The 24,435-nt window shown below is 39.9% G+C and overlaps 1 protein-coding gene across 3 annotated transcripts in view; it reads left to right on the forward strand.

The window, feature by feature from the left end:
* Positions 1-10,485: 10,485 nt before the first annotated feature.
* Positions 10,486-24,435, forward strand: part of ADAM23 (ADAM metallopeptidase domain 23) — an 83,218-nt gene continuing 69,268 nt past the window's right edge. For all 3 annotated transcript variants that reach the window (XM_067298800.1, XM_067298801.1, XM_067298802.1), the window contains exons 1-3: positions 10,486-10,654; positions 11,722-11,945; positions 21,986-22,062. In XM_067298800.1, the coding sequence (XP_067154901.1) occupies positions 10,486-10,654; positions 11,722-11,945; positions 21,986-22,062 (470 nt within the window). The remainder of the gene's footprint in view (positions 10,655-11,721; positions 11,946-21,985; positions 22,063-24,435) is intronic.

Below are 24,435 nucleotides of genomic sequence, written 5' to 3' on the forward strand. Positions count from 1 at the left end.
AATTCAGACCATCTGTCTAGTGAAGTGATGGTTAAATGTTGTTTTAGGCTCCCTAGAGGAGTCAGTGCCAAATTCTACATATATTCTCAAACAGGAGTCTTTTAGGATAGTGTGTTTCCTATCTGATGATTCATCCCTATGCCTAATTAGGAAAGGAGAAGGGAAACTTATCCAAGTTCTGTCTATGGAGAACAGGCAAAACACCTAATTGGATGTAGCTGTTTCTATTTTTTTCTTACTTCATAGAGATATATTTTATGGAAACTCCAGGATTTCCCCTATCTGACTAACACTGCTTCTCCTCAGCAGTTTCTGCTACCTTTTGTAACGCAGGATCACAGCACTGATGGCAGCAGCGTCAGCTCAGGTCTCTCTGCTGAATGTACACAGAGAGCTAGACTATGACAAGTCTGTTACCTGAGCAGCAGCCTCAGTGCCTGCAAATATTGGAGGGAGAGTGGTTTTTAGAGTTGTTGGGGGAACATGCTCAGGAAAAGCAACTGTACCACCTTTTTAAATGCTGCATGTCCATCTCCAGAGAACCAGCTCCAAGTATGGGCAGCTGCAGTCAGTGAGTTCTTTTTCTCAGTGGGGTTTAGTGACTAAAGCACACGTTGTGCTGGCATGGCCATATCCCTTCTGTTTCTCAAGCTAATGCACAGCCCTTGCTATTTTGGTCGGCTTTGTACTGAAGATAACACCTTTGGTGTTTTTCATCGACAGTCTCATGATATTTTCACCCATCTCTTCCTGGGTTTAGATGCTGTAAGCATCCGCAGTTTGGTCACTTCAACCAGCGGGGGGAATGAGCTGTTAATGCTAGCGTTGGCACAAGAACAAATGGGTTTCTGTTAGGCATGAATAAATTTAGGCTGGGAAGTAGGAGGATTTGCTTAGTGATTAGAACAATGAGCTTCTGGAAAAGCCTTCCAGTGGTAGTAGAAGGGTAAAAACCCGAATTGCTTTTAAATGGAGCAATTCCTTTCCTTTTCCACATGAAAGGAATTGTGTGATGGAATAGCCAGTAGTAGTTGTTGGCTGGACTTGCTGACTCAGGAGATCCCTTGCAGTCTTTCTCCACCCCCCATGCGTGTGCAAGTGGGTCAAGGGAAGAGTGATGATATCTTCCCTCCTCTTTGCAAAGTCACACTGGAATAGTTGCAATCTGGCTCTTTTAGAACCCACCAGGAAGCATTTGGTCAGCTGTGACAAGTCCTTGGGATGCAAACTCTGTGTATTTAGTTTTAAGGAAATATAATTTGAAACACATTTAAATAAGATCCCCTGCTGTCTGTCTGTCTTGTAGCTCTTTTTACATTTTTGCACACAAGAGTGGAACAAACTGGAAAGGAGCAAGTCTGATGTTACAGCCACAGTTAGAAGTACTTGTTTATTAAAGAGCAGCATTTTTTTCTCCTGGCAGCATATGTTTTACTTGCTAAGTATATCCATGTCCAAAGAGATAACAAATGTGTTTTAGATAGCCCTGCTGACTGGCATGTTTCTGCTGTTATGTCTCTTATTGATAAACTGGACAATATGGTGAATTCAGAATTGCAATATTTCCACTGATGGTAAAAGTACCTCATTGCAGTATCTTGTATACAATGACTTACATGCAGTAGTTTAAACATCACTGAAGAATCTTACTAAACCACTTGTAAAATCCTTCGGTTACAGATGCTTTGTTACTAACCCATGCTAAATGTAAAGCTTAGTTAATTACACGAGAGTACACAGTGAGTTCATTCTGAAATCACAGCTGGTTGTGGCTTATTCAAAACAACTCTTTCTTGCAATCAGAAGTAGCTTACTAAGTTTCACCTGGATATAAAGTAAACTGCAATTACTAAAGCCTCTGACTCCTTTTCTATTAGTAGCACAGCTGTGTTCTTCTCCCTTCCTTGCCAAATGTTGGTAAGATGTGTTCTTTCTATCGTTGTACTTTTTTTCATTTGACCTTGCCATCAACATTCACAATGTTGAGAGGAGAGAAAAAAATATATATCCTAATTACTGTGAATATTCTAACCTGTAATGCTGGAAGGAACATATGGTACTTGTAAAATATGCACCCAGTGCATGGTAAATGAGTGACACTTCTGATGGAAGAGTGGCATTTTTGCTGTCTTCTAGTTTATGTTACTGTGTTCAGAATAGTGTTATGCTCAATAGTGCCTGGAGGTGAGAGCTGTTTTTAACACTCTGTTGGACTATGGACTAAGTAACAGGAGAAAGCCCTTCCTCTGAAGAATGTGAGGTTGAAATGAAGGAGACTGAAAAGAGGAGAGCAATGGAAAGCCTGTTCTGTTAGTTCTACAGTTTGAAAAGTGATGCTTGCTTAAGAAGAATCTAGATCTCTTAAATCTGTCTTATGTGTTTGTTACCTGACTGCAATGCTTGTGCTGTTTTCCAATTGCTAAAAGGTACTTAAAGAAGCTAAGAGAAACAGTAAAAATGAAAAGAACGTATTTTTCTGACCAAATGCTGGGTTGCTGCTGGGCTGTAAGATGGTGGCATGTGATCATTTTCTGTAGCAAGAGATGGTCACATTATGGAGAAAAAAAAACAAAAAAAAAACAGCCCTTAATATAGAAATACTCTCTTTCACACTAATGACTAGAGAACTCTTTGAGAATAGCTAAACATTGCGAGTAAATGAGTATTCAAACATGTATGATTCAAAAAAGTTATGCTAATACATTGCATTGTTCGTTGTATTTCACAGGTTTCTCTTAAATATAAAAGTATCATATGCAGTGTGAGTATGAATAATTTATATGTGCTATAGTATATTTTATGAAAGTAATGAAACCTCAGTGGCATCAGGTTGCAGTACAGCTTTGTCTCTACCTTTTACACCCCTGTTGAGAAATGGAGAATGGCTCCCATTTTCTTTTGCATGCTAATTACAGGTTATGTGCAAACTAAGGAGGTTCTATTGTTGTTCAATGTCCCCTCTGGAATTACTGCTTCTTAGACCCAGAGGGTGCCCAGTATCTTTCCTGCCCCAAACAGCTACGTTTGTTCTATCGTTTATAGCACCAGTTGACTTATTTACTATAGCCATTTTAAACTGATTAAAATGATCAATGCAACAGTTTAATCTTTCATGATTACAATCTAACATAGGCCTCCATGCTTACTGGTTCTGTTTATCAGAGAAGCATCTGCAGTTTCTCTCCCATAAATCCTCTTTCTTGGGATGAGCTCTCCACAATCCTACCTCCTCATAATCTTCCAAAAATAGCTTTTCCTTGGAGCTCTCCTGTCATTCTATATCAATGTCTTGACCTGTTATTTCTCTGGAAATTTCTCTGACAAGACTGTCATCTTGTCCTGTGTCTGTACAGCATGGAGCACAGTGGGACCTTTGCCCATGGCTGAGCCTTCTAGTGGTACAGTAATACAAATAAATCATAATGTATTGAGCTGTGCCTAGGGGTGGATGAAGAGCAAGTCGAGAGCTTATGGGTAAGGATCAAAGGGCAGGCTAACAGAGGTGACACTGTTGTGGGTGTTTACTACAGGCCACCTGATCAGGATGAGGAAGTCGATGAGGCCTTCTACAGACAGCTGGAAGTAGCCTCACAATCCCAGGCCCTGGTTCTCATGGGGGACTTCAACCACCCCGATATCTGCTGGAAAGACAACACAGCTAGGCACAAACAGTCCTGGAGGTTCCTGCAGAGCATTGGTGACAACTTCTTGACACAGGTGGTGGAGGAGCCAACAAGGAGAGGTGTGCTGCTGGACCTCATACTAACAAACAAAGAAGGACTGGTGGAAGATGTGAAGGTTGGGGGCTGCCTTGGCTGCAGTGACCATGAGATGGTGGAGTTCAGGATCCTGCGAGGAGGCAGCAGGGCACCAAGTAGGATCGCAACCCTGGACTTCAGGAGAGCAAACTTTGGCCTCTTCAGGGACCTACTTGGAGGAATCCCATGGGTGAGGGCCCTAGAAGGAAGGAGTGTTCAAGAGAGCTGGTTAATATTCAAACATCACTTCCTCCAGGCTCAAGAGCGGTGCATCCCTATGAGTAGGAAGTCAAGCAAAGGAGGCAGGAGACCTGCATGGATGAGCAAGGAGCTCCTGGCAAAACTCAACCAGAAGAAGGAAGTATACAGAAAGTGGAAAGGGGGACAGGCCACTTGGGAGGAATATAGCAACGTTGTCAGAGTATGCAGGGATGCGACGAGGAAGGCTAAGGCCCGTTTGGAATTAAATCTGGCTAGAGATGTCAAGGACAGCAAGAAGAGCTTCTTCAAATACATCATCAGCAAGAGGAAGACTAGGGAAAATGTGGGCCCTTTGCTGAATGGGGTGGGTGCCCTGGTGACGAAGGATGCAGAGAAGGCAGAGTTACTGAATGCCGCCTTTGCTTCAGTCTTTACTGCTCAGGCCAGCCCTCAGGAACCCCAGACCCTGGAGGCAAGAGAGAAAGTCTGGAGAGAGGAAGATTTTCCCTTGGTGGAGGAGGAGTGGGTTAGAGATCATTTAAGCAAACTTGACACCCACAAATCCATGGGCCCCAACGGGATGCACCCACGAGTGCTGAGGGAGCTGGCGGACATTATTGCTAAGCCACTCTCCATCATCTTTGAAAGGTCATGGAGAACGGGAGAGGTGCCCGAGGACTGGAAGAAAGCCAATGTCACCCCAGTCTTCAAAAAGGGCAAGAAGGAGGACCCAGGGAACTACAGGCCAGTCAGCCTCACCTCCATCCCTGGAAAGGTGATGGAGCAGCTCATCCTGGAAGCCATCTCCAAGCATGTGGAGGAAAAGAAGGTGATCAGGAGTAGTCAGCATGGCTTCACCAAGGGGAAATCATGCCTAACCAATCTGATAGCCTTCTATGATGGAATGACTGGCTGGGTAGATGAGGGGAGAGCAGTGGATGTTGTCTACCTAGACTTCAGCAAGGCTTTTGACACTGTCTCCCATAGCATCCTCATAGACAAGCTCAGGAAGTGTGGGTTAGATGAGTGGACAGTGAGGTGGATTGAGAACTGGCTGAATGGCAGAGCTCAGAGAGTTGTGATCAGTGGCACAGAGTCTAGTTGGAGGCCTGTAGCTAGCGGTGTCCCCAGCGGGTCAGTACTGGGTCCAGTCTTGTTCAACTTCTTCATCAATGACCTGGATGAAGGGGCAGAGTGCACCCTCAGCAAGTTTGCTGACGATACAAAACTGGGAGGAGTGGCTGATACGCCAGAGGGCTGTGCTGCCATTCAAAGAGACCTGGACAGGCTGGAGAGGTGGGCAGAGAGGAACCTCATGAAGTTCAACAAAGGCAAGTGCAGGGTCCTGCACCTGGGGAGGAATAACCCCTGCACCAGTACAGGTTGGGGGTTGACCTGCTGGAAAGCAGCTCTGCTGAGAAGGACCTGGGAGTGCTGGTGGACACCAAGTTAAGCACGAGCCAGCAATGTGCCCTTGTGGCCAAGAAGGCCAATGGTATGCTGGGGTGCATCAGGAAGAGTGTTGCCAGCAGGTCGAGGGAGGTGATTCTCCCCCTCTACTCAGCCCTGGTGAGGCCACATCTGGAGTACTGCTTCCAGTTCTGGGCTCCCCAGTACAAGAGGGATGTGGCACTACTGGAGCAAGTGCAGCGAAGGGCCACAAAGATGATTAGGGGACTGGAGCATCTCTCTTATGAGGAAAGGCTGAGAGAGCTGGGCCTGTTTAGCTTGGAGAAGAGAAGGCTGAGAGGAGATCTTATCAATGTGTATAATTATCTGAAGGGAGGGTGTCAAGAGGATGGGACCAGACTCTTTTCAGTGGTGCCAAGCGACAGGACGCAAGGCAATAGGCACAAACTGAAACACAGACACTTCCATCTTAACATGCTTGACTACTGCACACACTTGATGGCAGAATTCAGCAGTCATTGCTAGCATTCTACTCTGCTGTTTGTGCTGCCTGTTTTCTAATGCACTATACCCTTCAGTCCTAACCTGTGCAGTTGATATCATCCGTTATTGCCAGAGTAACTAAGCTATTCTTTTTATGCTTGGAAAATCCCCTTTAAACTGAATATTTGATATTGCAGTTTCCTCCTCTGTAATGATCATCATTGTTGTTAACTTGATAGCCAGTGTTCTTATGCCATCCTTGCCAAGGCTTATTGTTTGATAAATTAGTCATCTATGCTTCTATCTCCTGAGCTTGTCTTGTTCATATTCTATCTGCAACAGAAATATTCCTCTTTCTATTTAACCAGTAAACAGTTTGCCTTTGTAAGGGGAAAAAGAATATCCAAACACCACCTGCTCATTCAATGCCAGACCAAACTGGATTCTTGGAATAAGTGTTAGATATTTGAAGGTAGGCTGTTTCACTTCTTCTATTGGAATCCAGAAATTTTCCTTTAAAAAACAGTAAGACACACTCCTATAGTGCTCACTCAGGTAAAGCTCTCTAAGATCAATGGTATTATGCCTTCCAAGGACCAAGTTCATTAAAAACATATTCTATATGGAGACTTTCCCAAGAGAAGTGATACACTGACATTATTCTTTCCTCAGATGATATCAGAAAAGGAATTTGTTTGTGCTGAATGGTTATATCTTTACTACTGAGTTAATAGAACCTGGACTGGCTATTAAGTATGAATAGCCAAGACTATTATCAGCAGTTTTGACTCTGGAGCCTTTCTGATTTGAGTTGTAGCATCGCACAGAATTCCATCACATGTGCTCGCTGACCCCCATCCTGATAAAGGAGTGATGAATTTAAAAGCTCTGGGCAATGATCTGGAGATGATGTGGATTTTACTTATCACACAGAGTGAAGGTTTGTACCTTGCATAATATGAGTTTGCCCTCCAGCTAGTCTTGAATCACTGGCTATCAGTGGTTTCCTGAGTGCCTTTGGCTCAGGAGCTTTCAGTTTCTTTCATTGGATACAGATGTTGCTATGATAATCCATGCTTCTGATATTTTAGTTTCAGACATCTGCAGTGCAATCTATTTGGGATTATTTCACAGTGTCTTTCAAAGGTGAAAGCAGTTTTAAAAAAAGCAGCTGTCTGTCTTAGTGGGGTATTTCATCCTGAGCTGATTATGGTCTGTGAACTGCATGTGACTACCTGAAGGTTTGTAGCTGTTTTATAAAACACAGCTTCTGAGTTACATATCCATGAGGGACTGGGAGACTAAGCATGCCTGCCTGAAACAGTGTTACATGATTATTTCTGCTTGACCTAAAAGGACTTTAGAAAGCTTTTGCCCTAGATAAGCTTTGTAGAATGAACTTATCTTTATTTTCCCCCTCAAAAACTGGACAGTAAAAATTGATAGTTTCAGGGAACAGGTATTTTTACCATTCGTTGTTGCTTGACTTGTGTATTTTTATGGTATAGTGGAAGTTAGCTTCTGGATTTTATTTTTTAATTGTATGGTCATTCTAGTCTTTGCTCCTAAAGTATTTTGAGGGGATTTTTTTTTTCCTGATATAGATTCACTGACATGACTTATCCTTTGATGTGTTTATATGTTTATGGGGATAAAACAGGAGCTGCTGTTGGTCGCAAGGATCTAACACTATCTGATGAGGAGGAATGGCTGGCCTAGACAGACTGTGCGGAAAGTGTCTAGCAAAGTGAGTATCAAGGAAGACCCAATTTATATAGAAAACTGGTACCATTTTCTCCCTAGACCCAGGTAATGGAGAAATCCTAAGGCATGATTTTTGTTGTTTTTTACACCCAGTCATCCCATGGGTTTGTCTTCTACTTATTTTATGCCATCACACACTGAGATTTTGATCTTCCTCAAGCAGCACCTGTTTGTCCAGCATAAGGCGTTCTTTTTTCAGATTCAAAACATTACTGCTATAAAATGGTCTGCATTGCAATGATTCATAAAACTGCTTATGCTTTCTAGATTAACAATTATAATGAATTCTGAGATAGATTCCAGCTTCCATTAGCACTGGTTTTCTAAAGAAAATTACAAGAAGCAGAGAAAACTCTTATCGTCCTGGAAATTCATGTGGTATCCAGACTTAGACTAGAAAGGAAGAAGCTCACATAACTAAAAAAGGAATATCCAGACAAAAAGGAGAAACATCTTATTTCCTCAGCAGCAAGACATGCACCAAAGGAAAACGTATCTATTTTGGGATATTAGAAGTCTGTTGGGCAAAACATGTGCTAAGAACTCAATATCTAAACTTGTCTCTGAAGCAAGTCAGCTTCAATGTTTTCTGACTCCTGAAGCCACAGAATGAATACAAAGAAGCAGGTTAATCTTATGGTATCTCTTTGAAGTTATTTTTATCTTTGCAAATATTCTTCATATTGGTAGTTCACACTGGGTATGCTGGACTGAAGTATAAGAGATACTACTTGCTCTAAAGAATGCACTAACATTTCTGTTCATGGCCTAGACTATCTGCTGGCATATGCAGCACACTATTGCTGATTTACACCAGGTCACAATCTGATTCTGAATCTTCCTACAGTGCTCCTCTTTGTATGTACACACATCCATTTTCTTTGTCAATATACACTTTTGGTAGCATTTGGATCTCACTTGCATAACCATTATCATTACAAGCTGGCTACTAATTCTGACCTTTTCACAGTTGGCCACTTTGTCAGTAAAGTTGAATGGGTCACAAGGACAAAAGAAGGGAAAACTGAGGAGCTGCAAGGAGCACGCCTGTCAACTAGAGATGTCAGGAGAGAGCAGAGAAGAGCCTGAAGCTCCACAGACATCTTCCAGAGAAGATTTCAAGCATGAGAGCTGAGGGGAAGGGTTAATGGGAAGGGCTCTTTTCAGCCCTCTGCAGCAAATGAGGATTGCAAATTGTGAAATAGCTCATTTGCCTTATCTGTGCATGTGCAGAGCTTCCGAAGGAAAGGAGAAATGCCTGCCTCAGTAGTTTGGAGAAGAATGAACTGATCCATGTGCTGCTTCCTCTTGTCTCCCAGAATCTCATCCAACTCTTGCTCTAGGCTGCCAATTTTCAAAGCAATTTCACTCTGCATGAAGCTCTTAAGATAATTTGAATATTTCCAAACTCGTTGTCTTGCAATTGTTCATACTGTAAGAGTGAGCTTCTGTGTTATCTCAGTCACAAAATTATGGGCTTGCTCTTTGCTTGCCCCATTTACAAGGAGAAACTCAATAGCTTACAACACTGACAGGTGAGCTCTTGCTAAGGCAGTCTGAGGTGCCACCTTTCCCTGTTGCCTGCCCCATCTTTCTGTAGTAGAGCTGCTTCAGGTGTTACAGTTTACATGATAGCACTTCAGACTCCTAACAGAGGTGGCCTTATGGTAAAAACAGTGTGAACTGGAGGAGAGGGGGAGGTGCTCCCTTCTATTTGTGGGAGCATGAGGCAGGAAGTGGGGAGACTTAAACCACTGCTGGGAGACTTGCCACAGCTTGTTTGTCGAAGGTTTTAATAGCTGTGGTGTTAATTAGGTGTGTGGTTTAAACGCTTTGCTGTGAGGGTAGGCAGGCACATGTGCACATGGTTGCTTGTGACCCAGGTGCTGTGTGGTTGCTTGTTAGGCTGTTTAGCTTGGCAGCAGGTGATGGCTTCTCTGTACCCTTGTGCAGCATGTGTGTCTGTGTGCACCTGTAACTCTGAAAAAAAAATCACTCCAGCTTTGCTCTATGAAATTATATATGTAACATACCAAAATTGGAGGCAAACCTAATGGCTGACTACCTTAGAAAAATGGTTGATCCATTTTTCCATATGGCTTTGAGCTGATCTTATTTATATAAATGTATGGCTTTAATAATGAGGTTTTGTATATGCTTAAATGATGAGGATTCAAAATCAAAAATCCAAACCTGGATGGGAAAGATGGACATAACCCACAACGATTAGGCTTGGGCAAGAGAACGGTGCGGTGCTCGGGGTAAGGAGACAAATCAAATGCACTACAGGATGGGCAAGAAACCACCCTGGGGCTGGCAGAGGGGCACAGCCTGGCTCTGAACCGTGTGTGAGGCTGCTGCTGCCAGCGAAAGCAAGTATAATTCTGCGGTGCAGAAGCCAGGGGGGCAGTGTGAGACAGCAGAAGAGCGTCCTGTTCTCGGCACTGTGGGAAAGAGGGGCTGCGGGGCGGCGGAGGGAGGCAGGCAGGCAGGGGAGCAGCGGCCCCGGCCGTGAGGAGAGGCTGGCGGAATGGCGGCTCCCTCATGGTGTCGGCACAGCACAACGGACAGCGCCCGCGCGAGCCCCGCCCCGCCCCCCGCGGCGCGCATGCGCCTCCCGTGGCGGGAGGGGGCGGGGGTGCGCGCGGCCGTTAGCCGCCCGCCCTCGCGCTGAGGTAACGGCCTCCCGTAACGGTGGAGCGAGGAGCCAGACGGGCGGGGAGCTGCCTGCCTGCCCCCACCCTGCCCGCCGCCGGCTGCCGGGCTCCCCCGCTCCCCGCAGGCGCAGCCCGTCGACGGTGCGGGCCCCCCCGGAGCCGCGCTGCCCCCCGGCCGGCCGCTCCCGCGCCGCCCCGGGGCGCTATGAGCCATGAAGCCGCCCGGCAGCAGCTCCCTGCGGCAGCCTGCCCGCGGCCGCCGCCTCCCCGCCGCCGCCTGCTGCCCCCCGCTCCTGCCGCTCCTCGGCCGCCTCGTCTCGCTGCTGCTGCTCCTCCATGGCTCCTCCTGCCCCAGGGCCGGCGCGGCTGCGGCGGCCGCCGGTGGGTATGACGGTGCGCGTGTGCCCCCGGGTGCGTGCGCGGCCCGCGGCCCCTCTCTCCCGGCCTCGCCCGCCTCCTCCCCGACGGCAACCCCCGATGCAATGCACTGGCACCGCGCGGGTTCTCCCCCACCCCTGCCGTTCTTGGTGTGCGTGTCTGATGCTGCGTATGGAGATGGTCGGGTTGCGTTTGCTCGCTTGCTTACAAATATGAGGAGAAAGGTGAGGGGGAAACGCTCTCCTAAAGCCTGCGCTGCTGGTTTTTAAGTAGAGGATGGTGTACGTAGAAATGCGCTGATGAGGTATGCGACAAAAAAAAAAAAAAAAAAGCTTGGGTGTCTTTTGCGTGTGTTTGTGTGCGCGCGTGGGATCTGCGAGGGAAGCTAACCTGTTCGTTTGGCGTTGGGTGTTTGTGTGTGCTTTTTGCTTATTTGCTTTTGACTGGGATTTAGGTGACGTGGAAGTTGGGTGTAGTTGTTTTCCGAGTCCCGTTGTTATTGTTGCATTGCTTGCTGGTTGACTGCATCTTGGCATTTTAATTGGAAAGGATACAAGTTTTCAGCTCAAAAGGCCACCGAAGAGAAGGGCTCTTGTCATACTCAAAGTTAAAAGAGAGAGAAAGAAAACTTACTATTATGTAAAGGGAATCGATTAGCATTCAGTGCACATGGACTCTGAATTCAAGTTGTCTTAGCCTTTTTGTAGATGTGTATGTGGTTTTGCGCGTGTGTCTCAGAAGGAAAGAGAACTTAGCTGACAAATGAGTGTGCAGGGGATGACTGCATATCCATTAAAAGTTCTTTTCCTTTTGGAGGCTGAAAGGTTTTAAAATATTTATAATCTATGACTGTATGTGAAAATATACAGGTGTTTAAATAAATAATGTTTCTGAAACCGTTTTATGTGTGGAAATGAATTAAGTCTAGCTCAGTGAGTAAGCTCTCCTTTTGTTTATTTGAGTAAATAATAAAATATTAGACTATTGTAAGATAAAACATATAACTTTATTTTATGGAAATAAATACATTCTGCAGTCTAATTTATGGCTGGTATATCTCTGTTCCTCAGACCTGCGTTGGAATGAAACAGCAGGCAGTATGGAGGGAGTACTGGTGGATGAAGAGCATACATTTCAACAGAATAAAAGCAGTAATAATAAAAATAGCCACAGCAATGCAATCCAAAAAGAAATCACGCTGCCTTCAAGACTGATCTATTATATCAACAAAGACTCTGAAACCCCTTACCATGTCTTGGATACTAGAGCAAGGCACCAGCAGAAACACAACAAGGTAGGATAAAAAGAGGCTTATCTGCAGAATTTTGAAAATGGTAGTGTGTGATGTGTAGCTGTATTAGAATGTTTTATTCTGCAGATCTCTGAGACTTTAATTCCTAAGGATGATGGCAAGGACATTTAAGGAGGACAAGTAATTAAATAAGAATGTGATTCCTCTTGTTTTAATTAAAAACAATTACTTTAAATTTCAGGATGGTTCAGAAGCTGAACTGTAGATAAACTGAATAGGAATTATGCAATGTTGGCTTGTCTGATCAGAGTAGATTCTAGTGTCTTGACTTATGTTATACCATCAGCAGCAAAATACTCCTTTCAAAATAGTTATTGACTGCTCAAATTTCTGCAAAGGGGATTTCTTTAGGATCCTTAACTTAAAGCATGAGTTACTTGGCTTTGTGTGTGTCATGCACTACCTAATAAATGCAGTTCTTGTTTCCTGCTAGTGTATGACCAGTGATAACTACTGAAAAGTTCTACCATTTTTTTGCCCCCCCCAACCCCTGAACACCTGCATTTTTCAATTTTTAATGAGAAAAAACCTTGCCTGGATTTGCATGGAACTGAATAATTTTGTGAAATGACTAGGTAAAGAAATAAATCTGTTCTACACTGTATTGCTTATGAGGTACTCAGTACTTTAATTTATTCCATCCTATTTCAGTATTTTAAGAATTTACTTCTTCCAGTAGATTAAAAAGATAATATGAAGGTAAAGAGGGTTTGTATAGGAAGAGATCAACATGGTAGAAAAGAGAGACATTGAAGTAGATTAGTGTGCGTGATATTACTGAAAGACTTGGCTATAGTGGAGTTACTACCTATTGAATTATATTAGATATGTTTTGAAATTTTAGAAAGTGAATTTATTATGCGTTATATAACTATGCTTTTTTGATATTTATTATGTAGTATTTCAGATGTGGAAGTAAAATGTGGAGTAACTCTTTAATTTTTAGGAAAGAAGCTGCAGTTATATAGTTTTGATATTTTAATGAAAAGAAAGGTTGCTTCCTGGCTTATTGAACTTGGATACCAGCATGTGCTATGGGATGCATCAAAGTATGGCAATATCTTATGGATGGCACAGAAAAGATGTTCCACTGTGAATTTTTTTTTCTCTCTTTTTTTGGGGGGCAGGGGAGGGCCTTTTAAAGTGAGATCACTCTTTTCAGTAAACTTAAAAAAACTGAAAACTTTCCTTCTTTGGAGAAGGGTGTGAAAAGAAAGGAATTTGCAAGCTCAAAGTGGCTACAGACCTGCCTTTGAGAACAGTGCTTCCTCCATGTTTCTACATCAGTTTTGGGGGACTTTTTTGGTTTTTCTTTTTTTTCTGGGGCGGAGGGAGAATCCACAGAAGAGAATGTCTGCTAATCTCTTTACTTACCCAGCATTCCCACAAGAAAGTTGCTTGCCATTGCTTCTCCTTTCTTTGCCCTACCTTATCTCTAGCTGTTGGGGTAAAGCTCTTCAGAAATCAATGCTGATGGAACTGGCATTGATTTCTTTGGGTATGCTTGGTGCTAAGTATTGTGCAAAGTGGTTCTCCTTTCTACTCACTGTGTCCCTTTTAAGCCTACAGACTGCTAACCCTGCAGTGGTCTCACAGAAGGTTCTTTAAGCTTGATGCTTTACAGAGAGCATGACATTACGTTGACTTCATTCTTCTGGCATGAAACTTCCATTGCTTTGATCCATTTATTTGAAAGAAAGGGTTATGTTCCTTGACTGGATTGATCTTGCATCTCCTGCTTCCAGAGCAGCACAAAGTGTTTTTTTTTTCCCCCAACTCACATCATCTGTCTTTCTCTGCATGAAATCCTTTCTTCTTTGCTTCTCCATCTATTCCACCAATAACATAACAGGCAATATTTTGGTTATTTTATTCTGTTTAATGTTCAATGTTAAAAAGATTAATGATCACCTCTGTAGAGCAATACTTGAGGAAAAAAGATGCTGAGGATGCAAAATGGAAACAACCCATAAAGAAAACAGGATGCAATGGAAATGTGAAAGGTGCACAGGAGGGTTTTGATTTTGTTGGGGATTTCTTAGTATTTGCTTTTATCCTTTTCCAGAATTAAAATAAATGTTATATTGTAAAAAATCCTGATTGTGAGATTTTGCTGTCTCTCATGTTGGTAATGGAAGGAAATAACCAGAATAACTTTATAGCTGGATAGAAAGAAACCTATATATAGGACTGATCATTTGCATATGAAAAAAATAAAGACAAATATGATGGCCTTATGTAATACATACAACCTGGGCAGCTGAGGAAGAAAAATACTATATATATATGTATTTTTTTTTAAAACTGCTCTTGGAGCCATGCATTCTTTGACATGAATCTTCTTGTCAGCCTTAATGTACCATTTATAGGCATATGATATTAAACTAGTTCCTAACTACAGATATTATCCAGTAGACCCTTTCTGTGGGTCTTTATTATAGTGACCAGAAGAATATAAGCCATATAGATAGTTGTGGGCTTAAGCCTGTGAATGCCTTGGAAATGCTGAGTCACTATAAGGAGAGAGAATAGCAGAGAAAATTGCATGCATATGTGAAAAAAGAGATATAGCTAGAGAAATAGTTAGGTAAAATGACTTAGAATCTGCTTTTTCTTTAAAAAATCTCTTTTTAAAAGTAAGGATCTGCAACCTTTGTCATGAAATATATGTAGAAATAAAGGGGTGGGCAAGAAGACATTGTACCAGAGAATCCAAAGTTTAAATTATAAATTCTTTTCTTAGAACTGATTCTCTTTATCCTCATTCTGTTTTTGAATTTGTTGAAATACCATCATAATGAGAGGGTGTACCTAAACTGTTGATAGGACCTCCCTCTCTTACCTTCTTGTTCTTCTAAGAAACTTTTTCTCACTGTTGACAAAAATGAATGTTCACCATAGTTTTGACTAAGTGAAATGGTATTTTTCCAGGTGGACAGAATTCTAGTGAATAATGTATTTTTTCATAATGCTCTTAAAAAAAAAAAAAAGGCATATTTTGAATACTTGGTGCTTGAAGGTCCTAACATCTGTATACCTCAGTCTTCTCATAGTTAAGTTAAGGCTGGCTGCTTTCTTTGAGATCTTCTGAAGTTATTTTTAATGTGAAATGCTTAGAAATGAGCATCTGTTTTTATAAACACACTAAAGAAGCTTTTACGAATCTTTAAACTTGTTAAGGAGCTCTGAGTCATCTGCATTCTGCGGCTGTGTCTTTCTAAACTTCTGCAGATGCAGGTAGCATTTTGAATGAACTGATAGCCCCCGTATCAGCCTTGATGACTGCTTTGATTCATGTTTGCAGCCTGTATAAAAGTTTGTTAGGACCAAATGGGAAGACTGCATGGCACGCCACTTGTCACAGAATGCTAGGAGCAAATCCTTATGGTGGCCCAACAGAAAAATCTAACAACGCAAGATCAGATCACAAGATTATAGGATTGCCAGGGAAATGCAACTCAGGGCAACCTTACCTAATTGTGAGTGGGGAAAAAAGCTTGAACTGGACATTTATGAAGAAAAAGGATGTATCTGCTGGACAGTTTCTAACTTTTTTTTGGATCAATAAAATCTAAATTCTCAAAAGTTTCAGAGAACCGATGCTGTTTATCTGTTCATTCATAGTTCTAAGCTGTTAGTGGGGTTTTTTTGGAGGGAGCAAGAGGGAAGGCTGTGTTTTAAGAAAACTGTTCTGCATACCCTAACAACTGAAAGAAATGTGTGGCAGTAGTAGTTTTGACTGCGAAGATATTTCTACAGTTCCACCCCCCAAAAAATCTTGTATTCATTTTGTGGCTGTTTTCCATGAAATGAACACTCCAATTGCTGCTGTTCAGCCCAGCTGTTTGTCATTTAAATAAAGAAGACATTCCTGCCAGGCTTAATGTTGTTTGTTTTCCGCTAGGTTGTCCCGTTTTAAAGGGTGAGAGACGAGACCAATAGGTCTCAAGATCTCTTACACAGCTTTGTTGTGTAGCATACCAAACAAAGCTTAGAGGGAAAGCATCCTTAAGATGAAAGGAAAACAACTGTATCACAGCCCTTGTAGAAGAGGTGGTATCCAAGCAAAAGCAAACCTGTTTTGTAAAAGATGAAAGATTACGGTTAATAATCTTTGACGAGGAGACCTCACGTGAAGTCTTAGGAAAATCCAGATAAAAGTCCTATGGGTTAATTATTGTTACTCTAGGATAAGTGTTCATTTTTAATTTCCATGTAACAAAAACTGTTCAAAATAATGAGTGAGCTTCATGTAGCTTATGTATATGAATTTAATACGCTATCAGAGAATCTTTGTAGTATTTCTACTCGCTTTGCACATTTTTTTCTCCAGAGTCTTCTGCAGTGCAGCTTTCAGTTTACACTGCTTATGGACTGCTACTTTTATGTGTACTTTGTCTTTTTTTTGATTTTAAATTGAATTTATATTCAGGCAAAAAGCTTTTTTGGACTTTGGATCTTCAGTAGCCCAACTAATGGGGGTTGAAATCAGTCTTCTGAAATTCTTGGTCTTCTGGGAGGAGACACCTTCCTTATCCCAACTTCTTTTCCAGTAGATCTACATCCATGTTTTCTAGCTGAAACACGGGTGATGATATTTCTGTAGCTTTTTCCATTTTTTTTTTATTTCTGGATCCTCTAGTTATCAGTTTCAGGCAATATCCTATAGAAGACTTGAGCTCCTACAAGTTAGACAGTGCAACACTTGCACTTGTTAGGCCCTTGTCCCAAAGTAAAAGAAATCAATTTAAGTTTGTAGACTCTACCTATCATTTATGGGAAGTTAGATACCACAGGAAAGTGATTCAGGATCTAGATACACTTACTGTGGAGTGTTGTGAAAAAGACCTAGAGAGGGATCTGGGGACTCAGTCTGAGGATCCAGAGAGGAATTAATATATAGTAAATCAGATTGACTTGTAATAAATTTTATTGGTACTACTATCAGAAGAAAGGTCTAGATCAAAAGAAATATTTTAATAATGTAAAACCTGTCTAAATCTGTTTTAGATTCCTAATTCCAAAATGGTGGTGATGGAACCCCGTGCTCAGCTTCTGAAATGAGAGAGCAGTTTCTGACTGTTATTTTAGTCAGCAGAAATACTTGCAAAAATACAGCTTTCTAAAAGCAGTGATCTTATCATACGGAGATCAAATTTATATGAATATAGCAAGAGACTTAGAGGTAATGGTCAGTTAAATAATACTGAAAATGTTACATTTGTTTAAACACTTCTGTCAGACCTTTGTATTTTTGAAAGGATAACACATTTTTGCATTTGGAATAGTTTTATCATGAAGAAAGCAAAACTAACGTTGTTCTTCACTTTTTGTGATGATAATTATAAAATTCCTGAAAGTCTGGAAAATGTGAATTGTGGACAAGCAATGCCCAAGCATAGTGATGAAAACAATAAAAGCGTTCCAGTCATGACATAAATCAGTAGAACTCGAACTGCGAATACAGCTTCCTAATCTGTTCTTATCTTGAAAGTTATAGCAAGCTAATGATTGACTTGAAGGCAGCTGGAGTTCTTTGCTTGTACAGATTTTTGGCTTGGAAGAAAAACTTAGAGATTCTGCTTTGCATGAGCAGCTACAGCACTCTTAGGATCTTCCTAGTACAAAGAATCTCTTATCACAATGACTACACTAGCAATCTGAGCTTCCAGAACAGTGAGCAAAGACTTGTAAAGTTTTACTTTGGGGGCAGGAAAAAAGTTAAAAATGTTTTCTGATGTTAAAATGTTAGAGACATTTGACCCTTCCTCAACCAGCTCCTCTGTCCTTGATCAGTAAGTCTTTGCTGCAGAAAAACTTAATGTAATTTTGCAGCTTTGCAGTTGGCATAGCCTGTGGCAGTCAAAGCAGACACCTCTGCAGAGGTTTTTGAATGATAAACAAACATTTACAAAGCAACTTAGTCTCATGTGTACATAAGTAAAGAATACTCATGCATGTGTAAACACATATATGTATGCAGGTGGTACAAGTAGTAGATGTGTAATATTTTTCATATATAGACCATATATAATCTCACAAAATTAATATCATTCTACCCTATATTCTTGCTGAATTTATATTTCTGGGTGAATCAGAAGAATACGTTTCAGATTAGGTATTATATTACAGAGTGTTGAAAAGTAGGCTGATAAGAGAGTACTGTGAAACGGTAAGGTGCATAGGAGAATCCCACAGATTTTTTCTGAAATAATTCTTCCCGTCATAGTGATACATGACAATTGTAATGGCTAAAACACATGGTAGCAACTCACTGGTAGCTTTCTGTGCTAAATTTTTACAGGAAAAATATCAGCTTCAGGATGAAATAGCTTAGTCTCATTACCTTAATATAACTGCTAGCTCGTAGCTTTCATGGGTGACTATATATTATTAACTGGCTTAAGCAAGATCTTTATTTTACTGCAGTAGTGGAGTGTTACATTTACCTGAATTCAAAAACATCTTTTTGCTAAACTGCAGGGATTTAAAGCCTACTGTTCTTTTTATAAACAGTGGTTTGAGCAGAGTTTGGTGGAGAACATGCCCTGCTGCAGTGTAGCAAATTACTGTGTGTCAGCTGCTTTGCAATAATTGCCTATGTGTACAGACTCTGCATCTGTTGTGAGGCACAGTAATAGTTAGCAAATGGTGTTTTTATATACAGAATTATTGTTTTCAGAAATAGCAATGATGTTATATCTAATACTACAAGATAAACATTTATGGTGTAACTATAGACAGAGAATACAAGTTACTTTAAATAATTTTAGATTGCACAAGGAAAAGGAATATATAGTTGATGGTTTAGAACCTGCAAGAAAGGGTGTTATGCCTGCATCACCTGAATTGGCAAGATTTGACATTTATAGCAGATCAGATTAGAGACCCTTCTAGCTATCTTAATGAACAGTCAGTAACAGATGCCTGGGAAGAATATGTTGTAAGCATAACAGTGATAGAGTGCTACTTCACAAATGGTCTCCCAGCCTCCAGTAGTTTGTGGCTCAGGGTCTTGGAGTCAAAACTTGTCTTTTTAATTTAATAGCTCTTTCTGGATGGAGTGCCCTATTATTAGCTTATACAGTTTTCTTTTATAAGCCCATGTAAATTTTTGGTACTCATGATGTCTTGTGTTTCAGAATTTTGGAATGTTTCAAAGGCTGAAGATGTTATTGCGTGCCTTTCAAATGTGTTTTATTATCTGAGGTGATATGTCATCCTCCATGTTTCAGCTTTTTTTGAATCAGTTAAGTGGCTTAAAACACAAGTGTTAAAATATGCATTTTGAGTCCTGCTGACTCCATTAGGGGAAGTGAAAAAAATGCTGTGCTAGTATCTGGAAAGAAATAATAATCTTTTTCTTTCAAAACTAACTGTGGAAAAGTGTTTGGTCACTTTTGATCTTACTTTTTTGTTCACCTTAGCTAAATGAAGTGTTTTTAGGATCACTGGTAGTTAGTATTGCTTCTAAAAGGACTTGTAAACCTCATTAGTGATAAACTACACATAAATCCTGATTGGACAGTTGCGCTTTGGCATGTTATGTACTGATGCATGAATGTTATGGACATATGTGTCATAAATCTGTAAATAATTATTTTACTCTAAAGGAAACAATCTTTTTATGGAAAAATGCAGTATACTCTCCTTAAATTTAATGTATTTACCTTTGATCAGGAGATGATATTTTGAAAAACTTCCAAACTACTGTGTTCATGTAAAACACAATAAAAACTAGGTGCTTTAAGAAATTCAGTACTTACCATTTTTCATGTTTTGGAATGATCTTAATGAAATAGTACATATTCTTTAAACTTTCCAGATAGTTAATACTGAAGTCTTGTTTGTGGCATACATTCAAAGACATTAGGTCATAATTTAGGTAAATGTTACATGAAGAGGAGACTCAAATCAGCAGCTCCTGTAACTTTTTAAGGGGGATCTTTATGGAGTAAAACTAATCATGACCTTTTTCCCATGACAAATTTTTAGGTATTTTTAAAAAATTCATCAGCTTGTATGTTATGATGGAAATGGAACATATTCTGAGGTTTTTGTCATGATTACTTTGGGCTACTTTGTTCTTTAAAGATTGAACACATGCGTTCTTATGAATAGGTGTTTGAAAAGCTCCTTGTGGCACTTGTTCTTTGGTTTCACTGTGCAAAAAGACTGAAGTGGAGCAGGAGCTGAGAAGGCTCTCATAGTAGGGATGCATTTGAACTGAAGTGCTGTGCTTTCTTTTTTTTTTTAATATAGCTTTCATCCTTGCAACAAATCCTTTCCATCAAGTCACCTGTTTGTCTTCATATTTCAGCTGTTTCACTCTGATGATTCAGAGCAGCTGTAAACTCGGTTCACTTGGCCAGTGTTATCTCACTGAATTGGTAAACTGTTGAGACAGCCCTTAATATTAATTTAACAAAAGGTGCAACAGAGAGAGCTGATATAGTTCAGTTCTGTTTTATTGTAGCTATGTATAATAATACTGTTTTAAAATTTCTTGTTTAGAGATCTTGTATTTTTTAAATAAAAAACAGGTTTTGGATGGGGGCTTGTTTAACGATATTAAAGATTGTTAAAATCTAAACTACATGCTTTTTTAAGAAGCATGGACAAGAAATTCTGTGACCCTGTTAGTTGAGAGGGAAACGCTATTTTGGGGGGCAAAGAATGTGGCCCAAGAACAGATATGCAGGAAGCATCCCAGCTGAATTTAGACACTATAGCAACTCTTGGAAATGTTTTTTTTTTATTATTGATATTGAGGGCTTTCATTAAAGATGACAAATACCTTTGCTGAGAAATAAACTGAAAATCAGTGCAACTCTGCATAGTGCATGGATGGAAGAGGAGCACAAAGAATTTATTCTTTGTGGAAAACTCCAAAGGAAAACAAAATTACAGGCTTTGTGGGCCTTACAAGCTAACCTTCATATTATCTATGTTTTGCCAAAAACTAGGTAGAACTTTATACCATTTTTATGATGTATCTAAAGATTCATTTTGGTGTGTAATAAAAACTAATATTTTTTCCTTTGATTAAAGGGTATAGACATAATATTCCAACTTTATGGAATTATTAATTTTTATCAAACTAGGTTATAAGTAAGCATGATTGGATTTTCAAGAGTGTTCCGAGAGAGGTTATGTGATGTATGGGTCTAATCTCTTCCTGCCTGCCTGAACCCTGTCTTCACAAAAACAACTTCTTGCATTGTCTCCTTTGTCCTCCTTGTTTTTCTAGAAAATAGATGAATACATTTTAAATGTTTTGCTTTCAGTCACAACAGTATAGAAACGATAGGTTAAAGAATACAATCTATTTGACAAAAATTGAATTTCCTAAAAGTTAAAGTTAACTCCATATATGAGACCAGTTAATGGGTGTTTGTGCTGTATGTTAAGCAGCAACAGTCTTTTATCCATTGGTTTGGTAACATTGCCAAATGCAAGGCCTTTAATTGTGAAAGGATTACTTTGAAGGAGACCTTCATAACATGTAATACAAACTTTGACAGGATTTTGTATTTGAAGGCTTGTATCACAAATGCTTTAATTATTCAGGCCTTTTCATGTGACTGAATTCAGTAACATAATTAACAGAACAGTATACTGTATTGCTTACATACCCATCTGGTTTTGGCAACAAGACAATAGAGACATTTGTATGAATTCTCTGAATTTTTTGGGGGGGGGGTTATTTTTGTAAGGAGTGATTGTTCTGTCTGTATATTTGAAAGTATGCTTTTCAGGTACCATTTTCTTCTCTCTTTTCCTCCCTCCCCCCCCCCCCCCAAAGGCAAATCCTTTTGAATCCCAATTCATTTTGTAATTTGCCCAATTACAAGGGCAAAGGTTTCAGCTTCCTTTAAGAGTCATGAAAATAAGCATGTTTTCCATAATTCTGTTTTTCAAAGATTTTTATGGCAAGTATTTGCTGCATATAAAACTTGGTGATTCTTTTGAAAACTTTGTTCTGCAAAACTATATAGTACTGCTGTGTGCTCATGTTACAGGCTGTGCATCTGGCCCAGGCAAGTTTCCAGATTGAGGCCTTCGGCTCCAAATTCATCCTTGACCTCACATTGAATAAGTAAGTGCACAATTTGAAGTTTCTTTCTGTCCTGCTCTAACTGTCATTAACTTCTATGGTACAAGACCAGGGCACATGCAGTTCCGAGATCTGTGGAAAACCATCCTGTTATTCAAGTTTATTAATACAAAACAGCATTCGGCTTATTTTAAAGCAAGGTAACTGTTACCTTACTGACACCCATAACATACTCTTAAATTTTATCGTTCAGGAAAAATAATGGTATGTGAAGATGGAAAATATAAAGCTATAGTTTGGGCCCTTGGAACCTAAATGTAATGTTGAAGACTCAAAGTATTTAAAACTAACATTTACTCTTTAATTTGCAAATAATCTTTGTATTAATACAAGTTCAGTAACTGTATTTATCATTATAATTATGACTTAAAACACACAGTTCAACTGTGATTAAATTACTGGCTGTTAAAATTTAGTACTACCAGTTTTTATGGTAATCAAAATGATAAAGAACAGAAAAATTTCATTTTCTGTATGTTTTATATATGGTATGTTTCTTTATGTTTTGATGTAACAAAAGTAATTGCAGAATGATTGCCTTTTACTAATGGTCCTACAAGTTCTGAACCTTTGTGAACATCTGTAATAAAACGTTAATAAAATACATTGAACAAGCTTCATGTATAGTAGAAAAATGGTGGTAGTTGTCAGTAATTTAGTTTCCATATTGCCAGTGTACTAAGCATGGAAATATTGTAGAAGAGAGATTACCATGAATAATGTTTCAGAAAGTGATGTATATGTTAGTCTAAATTATCTTTACTTAAAGCATGGTAAAATGTGGTTCAGTGTTTTGGACTGTGGAAAAGCTATTTGTCATCATCTTTGCTGTTTATTTACATGTCTGTACTGGACTGATTCAGGACAGTAATTTGTATTTTCAGTTTCTGTCTTCTAGATACCATTCACCTGGAAGGGGCAAAGACTAGATGTGATTTATGTTCTGGATTTGTAAATAGGGAGCTTTCATTACCACTAGTGCTTGAAAGTTTTCTTTGACTTATTGATGAGCTGTCATGTAGATGGGTCTTTCTTTAGTTATTCAGATCGGTGTGTAGTAAGTAATATTGTAAATACCTATATGAATGACTCGTCTTTGATGACCTGGAAAGCATTCTGTTGTCATTATAATCAGCAAGTTCGTTAGGGAACAGGAATCTTAATAGTCTGGCTATATTGAAAGTTGCAGCTAGAGTCTGTTTACCAGTAAGATAAACAACTGTAGATAATTGTCAGGTACAAATGATCTGACTTGTAATACACATAAATGTCAGTTTAGTTGTTTTTATCACATCTATTTATATCCTTAGCTGAAGGTATGGAACTGTGTGTTTTTCTAAAAATTGTAAGAAAGTCTTCATGCCACTATAAAAATTTACACTGAGGTTTAAGAGTAAAGTAAAAGTATAAAATCAGTACTAAATACCCAAGAGGCAAAATTATCTGAAGTATTGCATAAAAGTGCATTTGCAGCTTCTGCTGTCCTTCAGTCTTTCAGCACACTTAGAGGAAAAGAAATTCACAGAAACAATTGCATATCAGTAATAAAAAAAAAAAATGTTGCTCTATTCTTGAGGTCCATCTGAGGTCTTATTTTGTTTTTAACTGTCAGCTGTAGTGAAAGTCTTGTTAGGGAGAAAAATGCAACCTTATCAAATCTAATAGCTTTTCAAAGGAACAAGTTATGGCTTTTTAAAATGTGCTGAACTATTATGTTCACTTTGTTTCTCACTTTGCTTCTCAGCTTCTAGGTATCAGATGTTTTGCTTTAAAGATGAACTAGAAACCTTTACCATCATGCATGCATGATTTTTAAGTTGGGCTTTTCTTGCAGTTCTGTCTTTTAAAATGTGACACAAGGTCTTAAGTGGTTGGCAGGATATGAGATAGTACACAAAGTCAGGGAACGGCAGGCAGAATGGAAAGAGAAGGAGGCCTTGAAGATAATTGGATGTTCTGTATCCTCTGAAAAAACTACATTGTAGGGAGGGACTATGGTGTTTTATGAGAGTTGGACCCATGAAGAGTAATTCCAGTAGGATAATAAAGACATGTTTGTTAAGGGAAGCTGAATCCGGTGGGTTCTAAGATGCGGGGGAGTTCTCCTTTTTGTCTGCTTGTTGCTCTTTCTGTTTGCATATGGTTGAACATCTTCAAGGCTATGCTTGAGTGGCTCCTTCCATGGCCCATCAGTCAGAGACCTAAGAGTTCTGGCCGTTGTTCTTATGTGTTATCTCCTATTTGTTAGGGTTCATCTGTCTGGGTCTATTACTCTTTCTGTCTCTGATCCTAGTCTCTTATGCTGAATGGCCATTAACCAAATATTCCAGAATAGATACCTTCACATTTCACGTA

This window comes from Apteryx mantelli, chromosome 6, assembly GCF_036417845.1.
Source record: "Apteryx mantelli isolate bAptMan1 chromosome 6, bAptMan1.hap1, whole genome shotgun sequence".
Classification (NCBI taxonomy): Eukaryota; Metazoa; Chordata; class Aves; order Apterygiformes; family Apterygidae; genus Apteryx; species Apteryx mantelli.